The sequence below is a fragment of the Haemorhous mexicanus genome, chromosome 3, assembly GCF_027477595.1.
Source record: "Haemorhous mexicanus isolate bHaeMex1 chromosome 3, bHaeMex1.pri, whole genome shotgun sequence".
NCBI classification, from domain to species: Eukaryota; Metazoa; Chordata; class Aves; order Passeriformes; family Fringillidae; genus Haemorhous; species Haemorhous mexicanus.
Genome location: NC_082343.1, coordinates 767,764 through 783,007, shown reverse-complemented (window position 1 = coordinate 783,007; position 15,244 = coordinate 767,764). Strand labels below are relative to the sequence as shown.

Here is a 15,244-nt window from a genome sequence, read left to right as displayed (position 1 = left end):
GCTAAGACAGCGATGTTCTGAGTTGTCTGTAGAGACCAGAGAGTTCGGAATTTACAACCAGGACTATCACAGTGCCTCGTGTACTTCCTTCACGTTCTCCCGTTCATTTGCCGAAGTGCGCGTGAGACCTGAAACTGCTTCCACCCCAACAGGCACATGTTGTTTTCCTTCTGATTTCTTGAAAGGATAGTAATCTCTGTATAATAATCTGTAATCCATTTGCCATGTCTCCCACAGACTGTTACCTCTTAGATCAAGGAGGGGTCTCATGGAGGTGCTGATGGAAACCTGCACTGCAGAGTTCCAAGCCACTGAGATGCGTCAAGTCCAGGCTTTGACCACTGTGTCACCCAGACCACGGCACTGAGTGCCACATCCAGTCTTTCCTTAAACACCTCCAGGGGTGGTGACTCCACCACCTCCCTGGGCAGCCCATTCCAATGTTAACCCTTTCCATGAAGAAATTCCTTCTAATGTCCAACCTGAATAGGTATCTCTTCATCCGCCAGGTTATTTTTCCTAAGCTCTTCCAGAGAGGGTTATTAACAAACACTGCTCTGGGTCATCCAAAACTGACATCACATTCATTGTTCCAAATTTTTTGCTTCTCCCTTCTTTCTAAGAGATTTATCTTGCTCCATCACCTCCTGGAGGACCATTTGAAGCACCTGATTCATTTCCCATTCCCTCTGAACCACTTCTGGTTCAGCAGCTCCCCGTGAGCCTTCCTGAGAGCTGCAAAGCTTTCACCAAGAATAACCCTCTGAGGCTTGTCCTGACTTCTGGAGAAAAATGTTCCAGCAGGTCTGGAGCCCACCAATCACTGCACCAGAGCCAAGGGTCCTGTCTGTGATGCCAGTTTAACATTGTGACCCACCTCTGCAGCCGGGTAACTGAGGTTCTTGCTAACAGATCCCTCGGGGGCAATCAGAGTGAAACAACACTGAATGACCAGTGTGTGCTTTTTATCTGTCAGCATAAAACTGCTGCTGGCTGCAGATGATTGTAAATAACAAAAATAGTAGAGCTTCAGTTAACTCATAGAAGGCAGTGTGGGCAAGGAGCCCGTGAACAATCGTAAATGAAACTACATCTCTGAAAGAAGGAGAAGCAAAGGGGCAATTTGCTGAACAGTAGCCATCAAAATAAAATCAAGCAGCAGTCAGAAATTATACTGTAAAGTAAAACTGTTCTTGGCAGAGCTCTGTCATGGAGGTTACCTAGGACAGTTTACAGCCTTCACATGTCCAAAGAGGCATTTCCTGGCTCTTAGTGTAAGGTTGAGCAGCACACCATTCCTTGTGGGATCCTCCACTACCTGTGTCAGGAAGGGATCATCAGAGCTTTCCAGGAACCTCCTGGACTGTCTGTACTTTGCTGTGTCATCTTTCCAGCTGTCAGGGTGGTTAAAGTCCCTCACAAGAGGGGAGAACCAGGATCTGTGTATTGAGGCTGCTTTGAGCACCCTGCATTGTGGCATCACAGTGGTGACAGAATAAGGAGGCTGTGTTTTGTGCAGGCACTCACTGCAGTCCCGAAGGGATGGGGGAATAGGAAAACCTGCTTGGCCTGGAGGAGGCAGAGCCACCCACAGCTCCCCTCGCCATCAGGCTGGCCTGGGACAGCGTCACACAGAGCAGCCCTGCCAGCACACAGCCCCTCAGCCAGGGGCAATACCTGAGCAGCTGACATCCCAGCTGCCCCTGGCCCAGCAGGCCAAGGACGAGCGAACAGTGCAGAATCCCGAGGCTGTGGAGGGCAGCTGGGATGCCAGCAGAAGGCTTGGCACGTCCGGAAATGCCATGGCAGGATCCCCAGACTTGGTGAGGCAGAGGCAGACAGGTCAGCATGTTCTCCCCCTCCCTGCCCACGCCCTGGGGCTGGGGACACGGGGACAGCAGGCTCAGGTGGGGCTGTCCTCACAGGGCAGGTGGCAGCTGCCAACATCGGCTACCACGATGGCCACCAGTACGCGGCTGAGTCGGAGCGGCTCAGGAAGGCCAGGCTGCGTGTGGAGAAGGCCATTAAGGTGAGGGGCTCGATTTCACGCAGCCCCGAGATGGCACGTGCTGGCATTCGTGCGCCTGTGGCTCAGCGGAGCTGAGCCGGAGCGCTGCCGTGGGCAGGCTGAGCTCGCTGCTCTCCCGCAGGAGAAGAAGATCTTCACGGTGCACGGCCCCTACCCCGTCATCCGCCGGCTGCTGCGCGCCCGGGGCTGGGTGGAGAGGAAGCTGCCCCTCAATGGCAGGCAGCTGAAGAAGCAGCCTGGCGACCAAAGCAAACAGCAGCTGGAGAAGGGGGCAAGCGGTGGAGGTGATGAGCAGGGGGAGGCAGTGCTGAACCCGCCTGGTGGGGCACAGCCTTCCTTGGGCACCGCAGAGCCCCTGCAACACCCATGTGGCACAGCACACGGTAAGGAGAACAAGGAGGAAAAGGAGGATGAAGACAAGGAAGACAAGGAGCAGTGCAGCGAGGACTCGGAAGACATCCATGACCTCATGGTTAGCTAAGAGGGCTAGGGCTGAGCTCTGCCACAGCTCCCCACATCCTCCCCGGGGCCCTCAGGGGCAGGGCTCAGCCTGGGGAGAGGGGCTGGGACATGGTGGGGGCTCCCTGGCTCACCCCAGCCCACTCCCTCCCACAGTCCTTCCTAGTGCAGGACCAGGTGCCAAACTTCCTCTGGACCATTCGCCTGAGCAGCGTTGACCAGGAGCTGCTGCCGAGGATCGAGGTGGTGAACCGCTATCCCCGGCTGGCCGCGCTTTGCACCAAGGTGGGAGCACGGGGACCGCAGGGAGGGAACACAAGGGGCACGGGTGTCCAGAAGGAAATTACAAGCTTCTCTAAACAGGAGGGGCTGTGCCAAAGCCTGCAAAACTTGTCCTGGTTTGAGCAAGTCGACTTCAACACCTTTTTCCCCCGGTGCTACCGGCTGGGGTTCAAGGATGAGAAGGAAGCCTTCATCGGTGAGCCTGGGGCTGCTGCCCTCCTGTCACCCCTCATGCTCCAGTCTTCCCATGTCCTGTGCAGGACTGGCTAGGGATGATGCTTCCCTCTTGCAGACGATTTCTGCCTGACAGCAGCTCGCAGCCTTCTCAAACTGGCCCTGCAGAAGGGCGGGGACAGGCCGGTGGGGACAGAGCAGCCCTCAAAACCCGACGAGGTGCCACGTGAGTGCACAGAGCTGGCTGAGTGGGGCAGAGGCGAGGGCTGAGCTTGGAGGCTGAGCCTCTGCTCATGTCTGTGGCTTGGGATCCCTTACTCCATCCCCTGCTCTAGCTCCAAAGGCACCCATCACACAGGAAGGCTCAGTGCTTCAGCGCCAAGGCTGGCGTAGGCGTCATGAATCTCACCCCATGCTGTCCACAGCAGGTCCATGCTCCCCCCTGTATTCCCAGCTGGTGGAGGAGGCCCTGGAGGTCTGTGAGCAGCACCTGGGAGTTCTGGGGCACCAGGACATCGATAGGAAGACCCCGTCGCCCTGCCGGACCTGCATCAACTGGGACCGCTTCCTGCCGGAATACTACCGTGTGGCACAGTGGGTGCTGAGCGAGACGGGGGCAGGGGGGCCGGTGGGGGGGCCGGTGCTGACCCCCTGTGTCCCCCCACAGTGAGGGGGCCAGGCTGGAGCTGGGCAGGGAGCAGCAGGAGCGGTGCCAGCACCTGCTGCAGCGCCTGGAGGAGAAGCTGCCGCAGCTCGGCATAGAGGGCAACCTCAACATCTGGATCATCAAGCCCAGCGCCAAATCCCGCGGCAGGGGTAAGGCTGGGGGAAGTGTGGGGCACACACATCCCCGCAGAGAAGGGATCCCACCGTCCCTGTGGTGTCCAGGTATCGTGTGCGCGACGCGGCTGGAGGAGGTGCTGGAGCTGGTGCAGAGCTGCGCGAGCCCCCCGGAGGGGGTGTGCGAGTGGGTGGTGCAGAAGTACGTGGAGCGGCCGCTGACCATCTTCAACACCAAATTCGACATCCGGCAGTGGTTCGTGGTGACCGACTGGAAGCCACTGACCGTCTGGTTCTACCAAGACTGCTACCTGCGCTTCTGCTCCCGACCCTTCTCCCTGTGCCACCTGGAGCCGTGAGTGTCCCCCCCCGAGCCCCGGCTGGCACTGCCCAGCCCCCCGGCACCCCCTGACCCGGCCCGCTCTCCCTGCCCCAGTGCCAGGCACCTCTGCAACGTCTCCATCCAGAAGCAGTACAAAACATCACAGCCGGACCCCCGCGTGCCCCCTGACAAGATCTGGTCCAACAAGCAGTTCCAGGCCCACCTGGCATGGCTGGGCCGGGCGAACGCTTGGCAGCGAGTGATGGTGCCCGGCATGAAGGCGGCGATCCTGAACGCCCTGCGCTGTGCTCGGGACCAAGTGGGCTCCCGCAAGGGCAGCTTTGAGCTCTTTGGGGCCGACTTTCTCATCGGGGAGGACCTCCAGCCCTGGCTGCTGGAGATCAACTCCTGCCCCACCATGAGCCCCTCCTCGGTGGTGACGCGCCAGCTGTGTGCCAACGTCCAGCGGGACACGCTGCGCCTCGTGCTCGACCGCAAGGACAACCCCACCTGCTCCATTGGTGCCTTTGAGCTCCTCTACAGGGAGGTAGGCCGGGGGCTGGGGACAGCCACCCCCTGGCACCCCGAGCCCACCCCCACTGCCCCTTGTGTTCCCCTGCAGGCAGCCGTGTCCTCGTGTCTGACTGTGGGGCTGAGGCTGATGGTCACGGGCTGTTCCCTGAAGAAGCCCCAGCCAGCAAAGCATCGATCCCAGGACAAGTCCCCCACCACCGTACCCAGTGCCCTCCAGCTCCCTGCACCCTCAGGGAACAGAGCCACCAAGGTCCCCTGGTCCAGGGCAGCACAGGAAAAGCTGCCTCCTCCTCAGGGGCTGCGGGGTAGGTGCTGCCTGCCCAAATCTGACCCTCCAGCACTGCCACAGCCCCCAGACTGCTCTGCTGGGAGCCAGGAGCTGCCATGGCTCCTTCACCTGGATGGGCAGCCCAAGGAAGCTCAGTCCCTGATCAGTAGCTGTCCCATGGATAGAGTGCCGGGACCACCAACCCAGGGAGCCACCAGGAGCTCTCAGCGACCTCCAGGCTACTCTGCTGGAGACCAGGAGTTGCCGTGGCTCCTTCACCTGGTGGTCGGGCAGCCCCTGGAAGCTCAACCCCAGACAGCTTTGCAGCCGACCACCAGCTGTCCTCTGCACAGGGGGCCTGTGCCACTGCCCCGGGGAGCAACCACGAGTCCCTGGCTACCTCCGGGTGGTTCTGCCAGGAGCCAGGAGCTGCCATGGCACCTGGTTGGGCAAGCTGAGGATACTGAGCCTCAGTTTGCTCATTCCCAGGAAGCTCAGTCCCCGATCAATAGCCGTCCCCTGGATAAGTTGCCACCATGCCAGGAAGCACCCAGGAGGCCCAGGCGACCCCCAGGGCACCAGGGATTGCCACGGCTCAGTCAGCCGGGTGGGCAGCCCCAGGCTGCTCGGCCCCACAGAGTTCTGCCCCCGATCAGTGCCCGTCCCCCGGTGCGGGGGCCTGTGCCACAGCCCCGGAGAGCGCCCAGCAGACCCTGGCGACCCCCGGGCTGTGCACCGGCCCCCGCAGGGCTTCCTGCCCGGCCAGCGCGCCTGCCCGCGCTGTAAGAGCCCCGGGACCCCCAGCCCCCACCGGGAACAGGAGAACACACCAGCTCCCCAGGGGATGCAGAAGACCTGGGACACAGAGACACCGCCACGAGGTGACAGCGCCCTGCCCGTCCTGGAGGGGCTAACACAGCAGCACCCGGCTGCCTCCCGCGGGAACGAGAGCCCAGTGCTGTGCTGTGGTAGCTGCCTTAACCTGCATGCCTGCTTTAATAGACTTTCCTGGAAAGGAGCCTGCTTGGACCTTCTGTGTGTAGGAGATGTGGACGCAGCTGGGGATGATGCTGCAGGCAGGACCTGGGGCTGCCTGGGCAGCTCCTCTGCTGGCTACAGCCACAGGAGGCAGCAAAAGCTGCCTGCAGTGGCCCCTGGCAGGCAGAGCTGACATTGCTGCACCCCTGGGAAGCGGTCAGGCACAGAGCGCTGCCAGGGCTGGTGCCCCCTGACACGCCAGGGCGAGGGCAGGAGGAATCCCATCCTGTGGGCGTGCCAGAAGAGAAGTGGGTGCACGAGCCTGGCAGCAGGTGGGGATTAAGGGCTGGCAAAGGGAAGTCAGGTGTTCTCAGGGGTCCCCTGTGGGCTCCTGTGGCTACTCAGGTGTATGGGAAAGGGGGGGAGTGCAGCGGGGCCCTGGGGCAGCACCAGCTCCTGCAGGTTCCTTTTGTGACAAGGTTACCCACCTTGTTACAGAACCCCAGAATGGGTCACTTTGGAGGGGACCACAGTGGGTCATGTGGTGCCACCTCCCTGCTCCAGCAGTGTGATCCCAGAGCACACGGTACAGGGTTGTGAGCAGGCAGTTCTTGAGTGTCCCCAGGCAGGGACATTCCTTAGTGTCTCTGGGAATCTGTTCCAGTGTGTGCAGTGAGTTCTTCCTGACAGCTGGAACTGGCACTGCCAGGGCAGCTCCTGTGCTGGCAGAGAGCACCCAGGATCTCGTGGCTCCCCAGCTCTTGTGCCCAGCAGGCCCTGTGCCTGCTGCTGTCCCCGAGGATGGCTGGGCCAGGCCCCTCCTGCCCTGCTCTGGGCTGGGCAGACATGACCAGTGCATGGTACATCAGCTGCAGAAAAAGGCTGGTGCTTCTGGCAGAGTTCTGACATGGAGACTGGAGCTGGGAGAGTTCTCTGCTGTTAGAGAAGCTCCTCAGGCCTTCTCTCTGCAAGAGAGTTCTTCCTCACTGGGGAATTCCTGCTGCATTAAGGTACAGACAGACCATTTTCTGCTGGCTGCAGTCATCAGGGCCACTGGGAGCAAGTGGAAGAGAACCTGGATGCAAGGGGAAAATCAAACCTGGCCAGCAGCAGGGGCCATCTCCTGCATCAGTTTGGATCATGTACCCATGCTGGTGACTAGCCCCTGAAAAAGTTGTTTGGGAGGGCAAGTACTGAGGGGGGACCATCTTCTGTTCCTCTAGGAAATCCTTACTGGCATCATCCTCGTGTCTTCTCATCCCAGCCAGCACGGGCTGCAGACTCTCCCGGTCTTCACATGCTGCTCCACACAAAGAAAGGAGAAGAGCTGACTTAACTGGCATTTTGATATTTACCACTCAGTCAGAAAACCCAGTGCTCAGAAAACGTTTTTGCATGACTGGTCAGCTCATTCAGATGCCAGTGGCCCAGAGGCAGAAGTGGAGCAAACAGAGGGGCTTGGCTCAGTCAGGATGACTCTTTCAAGACTGTCCTCAAGGGTGGCAGTGAGGATGTATTTAGAGACTCCATCAGAAGTGGAGTAGGAGAGTCTCTTGCATAAAGCAGTGACAGCAGCACAGGAAGGTTTTAGGGATGTGAGAGCAGGTGTCACAAGGAGAGTCAAAGGATGAAGCTCCAGAACTTAAATGACATCAGCTGAAATAAGGGTGTTGAACAAAGAGCTGGAAGTAGGCTGTGAGAGAGGGAAAGAAACTGCTAATGGAGTGGTTATGGAAAAGCTGAGTGATCATTTGGTGGATGGGGGGCCAAGGGATAGTCAGAGAGAGAGATCTTGGTAATAGAGAGGAAAGCTCTGCACTCCCAAGTGACAGATCCTTCTGGGAAGCTGAATCAGTTGTGTGCCAGAAAATGTACCGAGAACAAGGAAATTTGCAGGTAGGAGTTCATACAGATTACTGCTGTGACTCAGTCTCTCGAGATGGGTAACACAAGCAAAAAATAAATCAAAGGGGGAAACCAGTGCAGAAGAGTTAAGCAGACAGAGAGCAGCAACAAAAAAAGGAAAGGAAAGATGAACTCTGCACATGTACACAACCTAAGGCCAGAGGAGCTGTATGCTAGTGCTGGTTCACAGCAGGCTGTCATCTAACCTTAGCCACACTTTGTGATTTGCCTTTGAGGTTCAAAGCCTTGTGAAGCCTCCAAGGATGGTTTCAATCTAACAGAGGTACCTCAGCTGGCTGCTCTTGCTACCTGGGAGTGCTTCATGTCCTGCTGGATTCCTGCCCACCTACTTCCCTGTTTCATCCATGCCCCACCAGGCAGCCCTCACACACCCACCCATGCACAGTGGGTCCCTTCGTGCAGTTCCTTGTTCCCAAGGCTCCCCTAAGCCTCCCTGGAGTTTCCCCAGCCTGCCTCTGCTATGGCTGCTCAGGGAGGAAGATGTGAGCACAGTCACCTCGTGCTAGCAAACAGGACATCGAGTCATCACTTTGATACCACAACAGCTTCAGTAAAAGGCACAAAATAACATTTATATGATAAAAATCCCTCTCGCCTCTGTCCTCACATTAATCTTGCAGGCATCCTACATCAGTACATGTATTTTTCCCAATTTATCATATATTTTATTAAGTATGTATTTATGACTGACATACAAGAACCTGCTTTTTCCTCCCCATTTTAAACAAATTCACCATTCATTTGAGTTTTTCTGAAAGGCAACTTGCAACACAAATATTGTTCTAGTCCCAGTAACCTGTGCTTATACACTAGTGAAAAACAGACAAAAATTCCACAAAGGGGAATTCTTGGGCTGCTGTAAACACAGTGGAGCTAATAAATACATTTACAGCTTAGGACTTTTGAATGGCTACTGAATAACCCAGCTTTATCAATTGTTTGAGACTGAATCCCAGGAAATTAAATTTAGCATTACTACTGCCACAAATCTCTTGCCATAGCTCCAAGGAACACCTTATTTATAATATCAAATCAGGGAAGACTTTCAGTAAGAGGAATTGTATTGACTTAAATGGGCTGGAGGAAGGAGCATTCCCTCATCCCTAAGTAAGGGCTTCATTTCCTGCTCCCAAAATGAACTTGACTGGGGCAAGGCTAAATCATGGTGTGCTGGCATTACAGGCCGTGGAGACCTCCTGGAAGAAGGCAGGGGGAAAAAATAAAATCAAGTGGCAGAGTATTTGCTGCATGTGGTATTACAGAGGGATGGGGTGAATAAATCCTCTCCTACCAGCAACAGCACCTGTACAAGCCAACAGCTCCTCTGTGGCACAGGGATTGCAGGGAAATCCAACACTCTGGAGCTGCTCCAACTGCTACAGCCTGTGACATGCTGCTTACAGGGGAAACAGAGCCCAGGGACCCCCAGAGGCAGGGGAGCTGTAGAAACACAGACAACAATCAGGAATCTGGTAGTTTTGTGCAATGCAGCTCCTAGCTGGTGACTAAGGATGCCAAAAGAAGCCTGGCACATCATAGGGAATTGCTGTTGAGCTGTGCAGGCATTACACAGAACCAACAGAAACATTCACAAGAGCCAGAAGTAGCTTCAAATTGCCTATTAATTCTGGATGCTTGTCAGCAATTGTTATCTGATGGGCCAGGGCGAGCTGGCATCTTCTACAGAGGAAAAAAGAAATCAAATCTAACCATTACTTAAAAGAAATAGCTAAAGAATCGTTTCATCATGACTTTCATCCCCTCTGCCTTTTAGGCCCCCTTCACAATGGCTGGTTCCTCCTGGCAGCACTCCCCTCTCAGCTTGCTGGAGCTCTTGGCCCTGTTCTTCCCCCAGCACTCACCCTGTCCCAGCCAGGTGTACCTTTACACTGGTGAAGGTGCAGGGCCCCCCTCCCAGCTGCCTTGAGCTGCCTGTGAATTGCCAGCAGCTGGGGGCATTCCCTCCCAGCCTGAGCGTTCAGTGCTTTCTCCTTGTCACCGTGTGGCTCTGGAAGCTTTAAAGCTTTCCTGGGTGAACAGATTTGAGTTTATTGGTAAACAAGGAATATCCACCTCTGACAGTCAAACCTGTGTGTACTGACAGGCACCATCCTCATTTGAAACACTGATTTGCATCTTTTTGTAAATGAGTTTGCTGGGGCCAGGCTTGTGCAGTGTGCTTTCAGTGTGGGAGGAAGCTTTACCTGAATGTAAAAATATTCAGTGAAAATGAATTTCAGAGATGCATGTTGCTCTGCTTACAAAAACCAATTTTAATGTGACCCTTCAGCAGTCACAGCAGGATCTGAAAAATGCTGAAATACAGTCGTTTAAATAAAATTTTCATGGGGTTCATATTTAAAACTTTTAAACGGACCATTTTCTGTCAGGCTCAGGATAGGGTTATAAAATAAAAAAAAAAAACCCAAAAACTCAAAAAGAAAGAAACAAACAAAAAACCAAAACTAAACCCTTTCATGCTTAATATCTGTTCTAACAGACTTTTGAGACTTACCATCAATAGTTTTCACTAGAATGAAAAACAGCACATCTGTGGGCTTTGGGCAGTTCTGTTTCCTTGACTCTATTTGCATGCTTATCCAGTCAGGAAAGACAAACAATAGCTCATGACAGGTCTGACCCATCACCACCAAACTCCTGGGCTGCAAGGCTGAATGTTAACTACTGCCTGTTTACAGGGAGTGCTGGCAGCAGTCTCAGGAGCTTGGGAGAGGCTGCATCTCTCCAAACAGTGACAGAAGAGTGGGTTTGGTGCAAATCCCCACTGAGGAGCTCTTTGCTTTGGTCCTGCTGCTCACTGGGAGCCTTGTGGAGCCATTGCACATGCGCTGGGAGCAGGGTAAAGCAAGATCCTTGCTAGACTCCCAGATTTAAAATCCTGCCTGAACCTTCAGAAGAGTTTTCTGAGATGTCATAAACACCATTCAGCCCCCACACCTCCCAGTTCACTTATCTCACACCCTGTGCCTTGGGGCCTGGCTTGGCACCATGTACAACACACCTGAGAGACTCTCCACAGCCCTGTCTTTGGTTTATCCTCAGCCACTGACATTTTCAGTCTCAAACTCAGCTGCAGCAAGAAACTGTGGTAAAGAGGTCCTGAGTCCAGTTCAGGTATGGAGCTCCTGACCCAATACCTCTTGGGAATCTTGTGTTAAAGGGGTACTAGGAAAAAAAACCAGCAACTAGGCAGGTCAAGCTTTGGTACCACACCTCATCTCCTGCCTCTCCTTGGTGCTTTGAAGGGCTGCCCATTCCCTCCCTGTGCCTCCCTTCCTCCTAGTCAGGAGCACTGCCAAGGCCTCCTAAGAGTGTGGAAGAAGGAGAAGCAAGGATGGCACCCCGGCAAATGCCATCATGGCACAGCAATGCAAAAAGACTGTTCTCCTTGCTTTAGTAGTAAAAAAATGCCTTCTGATTCCAAAAGGCTCACACTACAGCAGCTGAGAAATCAGTACTGTTTCACTGGGTTCTCTGCCCAGGGTCCTGACAACATTCAGAAATTTGCCTGGAAGCAATAAACTAAGCCAAAAAAATTACAGTACAAGTGAAAGGCTCAATTGAAAGTCACATCCAAACAGGCAAGACAGTGCCAAAGCAGTCAGCAGCCTGGTGGATATTTTAGGCTATTTAATCCTTCAAATATATGCCAAGTATCTACCTGCAAGTCCTCAGCAGGCAGCTTTGCTTCTGTGAAGGGTTCACTCCAAAGGAAAGTAGATGTTGGTGCCTTCCTTCCACTGGAGCTTCTAATAACATCAAGCTAAATAATTATTTAATACTAATGAATGCAATACCACACAAATAATTGGATCCCTAACAGTCCTGTTTTGGGGAGGCTGCCCCCTCCATAAAGCTGAATTACTTTGTGAGGACATCCCCCGTGTTTGGGGTCTGCTCCTGGGGGTTGGGGCACCGTGGTGGCGGTGGCACGGGGGGCAAAGGGGTGGTTTGCCCACATGCCATGAATAAGAGTCACAGTCAGGGCAAAGATCCCTGCACAAGGCTTTTGCCTCGGCTGAGCAAGAGGAACCCAGCATTTCGCACGCTCTATTTTCTTCCCAGCCCAGAGCAGCACTTGGGGCCCCCGCTGTCAATCTGAGCTGCTTTTCGCCTTCCTTGCGAATGTTTATCCGCTACATTTCCCCGGGGCAGCTGCCAGGAGCCCGGTCCTGGTGCGGAGCACAGCCAGAAGGACGGAGCTCTGCGTTCCTCCGGGGCAGCAGCGGTGCAGGGCCGAGCCCGGCGGTGCCCGGCTGGCAGCCCCGCAGCCTGCTCACCATCACTCAGGGCAGCGGGCTCTCCGCGTCTCGGGCACTGCTGCGGGGCTTTCGCTGCAGCTTTCTTCCGATCTCTGCTGCCCTCTGGTGATGCGCAGCCGAGGCAGAGAGGAGAGCCCTCTTGAGGAACCAAAGCCTCGGTCTTGTACGGCAAAATCTCACTCTCAGCCTCATTAAAACCCCGGGGTAGGCACAGCTGGTTTGATTCTTCTTTGTTCCCAACACCAACCCTGAAGTCACTCGGCAAAGGATTTCTTGTCTAATAACACCATGGGGAATTCACTGAAAAGTTAATTCATCCTTATTACCTCACGTCAGGTAAATACTGGTTTAGTCAATTTACAGACTTCAGTATTAATCAAAAAGAAAACAAACCCAAAAAAACCCCAAAAACGTAGGATGAGGGTTAAAGACACTTGAATTTCTCTCTGCATCAGGAGCTATTCTGAGAAACTTAGCCCTGCCCCATCCACTGCTGCTTACAACCCCACATTTAGGTCAGGCATCAATTTTCCATCACCAACTCAGGGAAGGGGTGACCACTCAGAGGATCTTGCCCAGACCCTGTGCACAGTTCTGGGGAAAAACCCAGGAGGATATTCTCTGGTCCTTGCCAGATGCAATTTCCAAATAAGTTAGTACAAAAGCTGCCTTTCTCATGGAGATAAACGCTGTGGCAAGCAAGCAGGGGTGGACTCAAACTGCTGCATATTCCAGCAGGCTTCATTTTCTCCCCAGCTCCGCTGTTCCCATCACCTGCTGCAAAACAGATTTTTAAACCACGCACAGACTGCTCTGCCTCTGCTGCATGTGCTGAGACCAGTTGAGAGGAGAGAAAAATCCCCATTAGGCAGGCTCCTGGCTGAAGAGGCAGCTCTGCTTCAAGCCTGCTCCTCCGCTGCCTCTCAGCATCCTCCTGGACAATCTCCATGGCTCAGTGCTGCTCCGCAGGGCCCAGAGGGAAATGCCTCCCTAAAGCACCTGCCAGAGAGCTGAAAACTGCCAGCAGGCTACTCCTATGCCACTTCACTCGGTCACGGTAGGGAGGCAATGCAGCCCTGTGGATAACACACCGACCCAGAAACCCAGCCCCTTGTTTCTCTGCTGCATCTCTAGGAACGAGCGCTCCCTTCCCCGATGCTTGAATTGCTGCCTCTGCAAAATGAGGGCATCTCTTCCCCCATAAAGCAGCATGAGAGCTGTTGCTAACAAGATTTATGATTATTGAGGAGTTATTTAGTACAGCTTTTAGATCCTGCTCCATTGATTTTGCCTCACAGACTCGGTGGCTCCTGCCACCATTACCGGTGAACTCCCACCGGCCCTCCGGTACCTCCTGGCCGTGGTGGTTGTGCAGGAGGATCCTGGCACTCAGAGCTGCTCAGAGAGCCATGGTCACCAGGGGATTTACAATCCAAATTACAGCTTGAATATTACCTTGTTTCTTTCTTTTTGTATCACCCCCTTGGATGGGGTGCTTGCAACAAGCATAAACCACAATCACCAGAGTCGTGTTTAACTCATGTGATACTTAAGAGGGTGAAATGGCTTTCTCTGATAAGCCCTGTGAAAAGTAAAGCGTGAATGTAGATCCTAAAGTAGGTTACTCCTTATCAGTCCTGCTGCTTCCATGACTCGTGGTCAGTTCAACACCCCTTGTGAGCTCTGCTGCCCTGTGCTGTCCTGCTCTGCAGTCCCAGGGAAGTGATGGGTTATGCAGCGGAGGGTTTCTCTGAGCTGATGCCTATTTTGATCCATAATGAGTCATTTTAAACAACTGTGCTGCAGGGCAAAGGGAGGTGCCTTGTCCAGGCCGTGGTGTTGGGGTGTAGGTGAGGAGGTGGGTTAATAGCAGCTAAATGCACCTTCTGCCTCCACGCCTGTCCTAGGTTGCATTATTTGGATAGCAACAAGCAATTTTCCCCTTCAGTAAAATTTATACCATTTGGCTCAGTGGGATTAGCAACTAATAATTAAAAAAATTACAAAGCAAGCCAATGTGGCAGGAACAGACTGCCTGATCATCCTTTGTACGTGGATGTGTCTGAGCACACGAGGGACCAAGGGCCTGAGTCACCGAAGGGGAAGGTCTCAGGAAGCCCACGTCAACATCAAATCATTCAGCAGCCCTTCTGCTTTGTTTATGCAGTTGTCATTTGGCCAGAATCACAAAACCAAATCTCCCTTCAAGTAGCTGAGCTGCCAGTGTGTGGTCCACTATGAAACAGCACAAACTCAGCCTGAGTGCTGCCTGTGCTTTGCCTCCCTTGTCCCCCATATGTGAATTAAACTGGGTAGGTTGGGAGGCAATGCTGCAGGATTTTCCATTTCCTAATCCTAGCAGAGACAGCAAGCCACCCCCAAACAGATCATCCTACCCTACCATTACTTTGAAACTCAAATCAAAACCCAAGCAGGAGGTCAGTACTCCATTCTAGACCCAAAAGCCAGGCTTTCATTCAAACACTTCTGTTTTACTCCAAATCCCATTTAAAAAGCCACCCTGGACAGGCAGCTTCTGCAGACAGGAGACATGAAAATGCCATGAGGGGAGTTTGTGGCCATTGGAGCCTCTCTACAGCACCTCTGGGCCCTTTGCTGTTCAGGATGCAAATAATCATCACTGAACTGCACTGACAGGTTTGGATTTTCATTTACTTGGAGAGAACGGCCAGTCCTTAATAAGGTTATTGAAGGTCCTCTTTAATAAACCAGCACGAGACATTTGCTGTCTCCTGGCTAGTGCCCAGGGTAACGAAGTTCAGCTGAACACGCTGACAAAGGAGCATCCATTTTCCCTGCCGTTTACGGAGCAGGTTCTAGAAGCGCTGGGCGGCTGCAGGGATGCTCCGGGAGCTCCGTGCTGCTGGGCTGCTCCGCAGCTCGGCTCGCTGCGCTCGGGGAGCCCCTGCCAGCCGCCCGTCTGTCCGGGGGGAGCTCTCCGCTCCCAGCCCGGACTGCGGCAGCGCCCGGAGCTCAGGGCGAGCCAGCCTGCCCGGAACCCTCCCCGAGGCTGGGCTCGGAACCGCTCCAAGAGCGCTCCTCCTTAGGTGCTGCGCTAATTAATCTGTCACAGGGCTGGCGGGAGCGCACGCTCATTACCCGGTGGAGAGGGGCTGGGGGAGCTGAGATGCTGGAGCTGGTTGCTTTATTTAACTCCAGATCCTTTTGCCTCCCTACGGCAGCAGCTG

The 15,244-nt window shown here is 54.2% G+C and overlaps 1 protein-coding gene across 1 annotated transcript; it reads left to right on the top strand.

The window, feature by feature from the left end:
- Window positions 1–1,802: 1,802 nt before the first annotated feature.
- On the top strand, window positions 1,803–15,103 carry LOC132325756 (tubulin monoglycylase TTLL3-like). The gene is made up of 14 exons (XM_059843330.1): window positions 1,803–1,842; window positions 1,926–2,029; window positions 2,151–2,260; window positions 2,306–2,501; window positions 2,645–2,773; window positions 2,852–2,966; window positions 3,063–3,170; window positions 3,370–3,538; window positions 3,612–3,760; window positions 3,833–4,079; window positions 4,161–4,593; window positions 4,669–4,779; window positions 5,597–5,803; window positions 14,870–15,103. The coding sequence occupies exons 1-14, from the start codon at window positions 1,803–1,805 to the stop codon at window positions 15,101–15,103; spliced, it is 2,352 nt and encodes a 783-aa protein (XP_059699313.1).
- The last annotated feature ends 141 nt before the right edge of the window (window positions 15,104–15,244 follow it).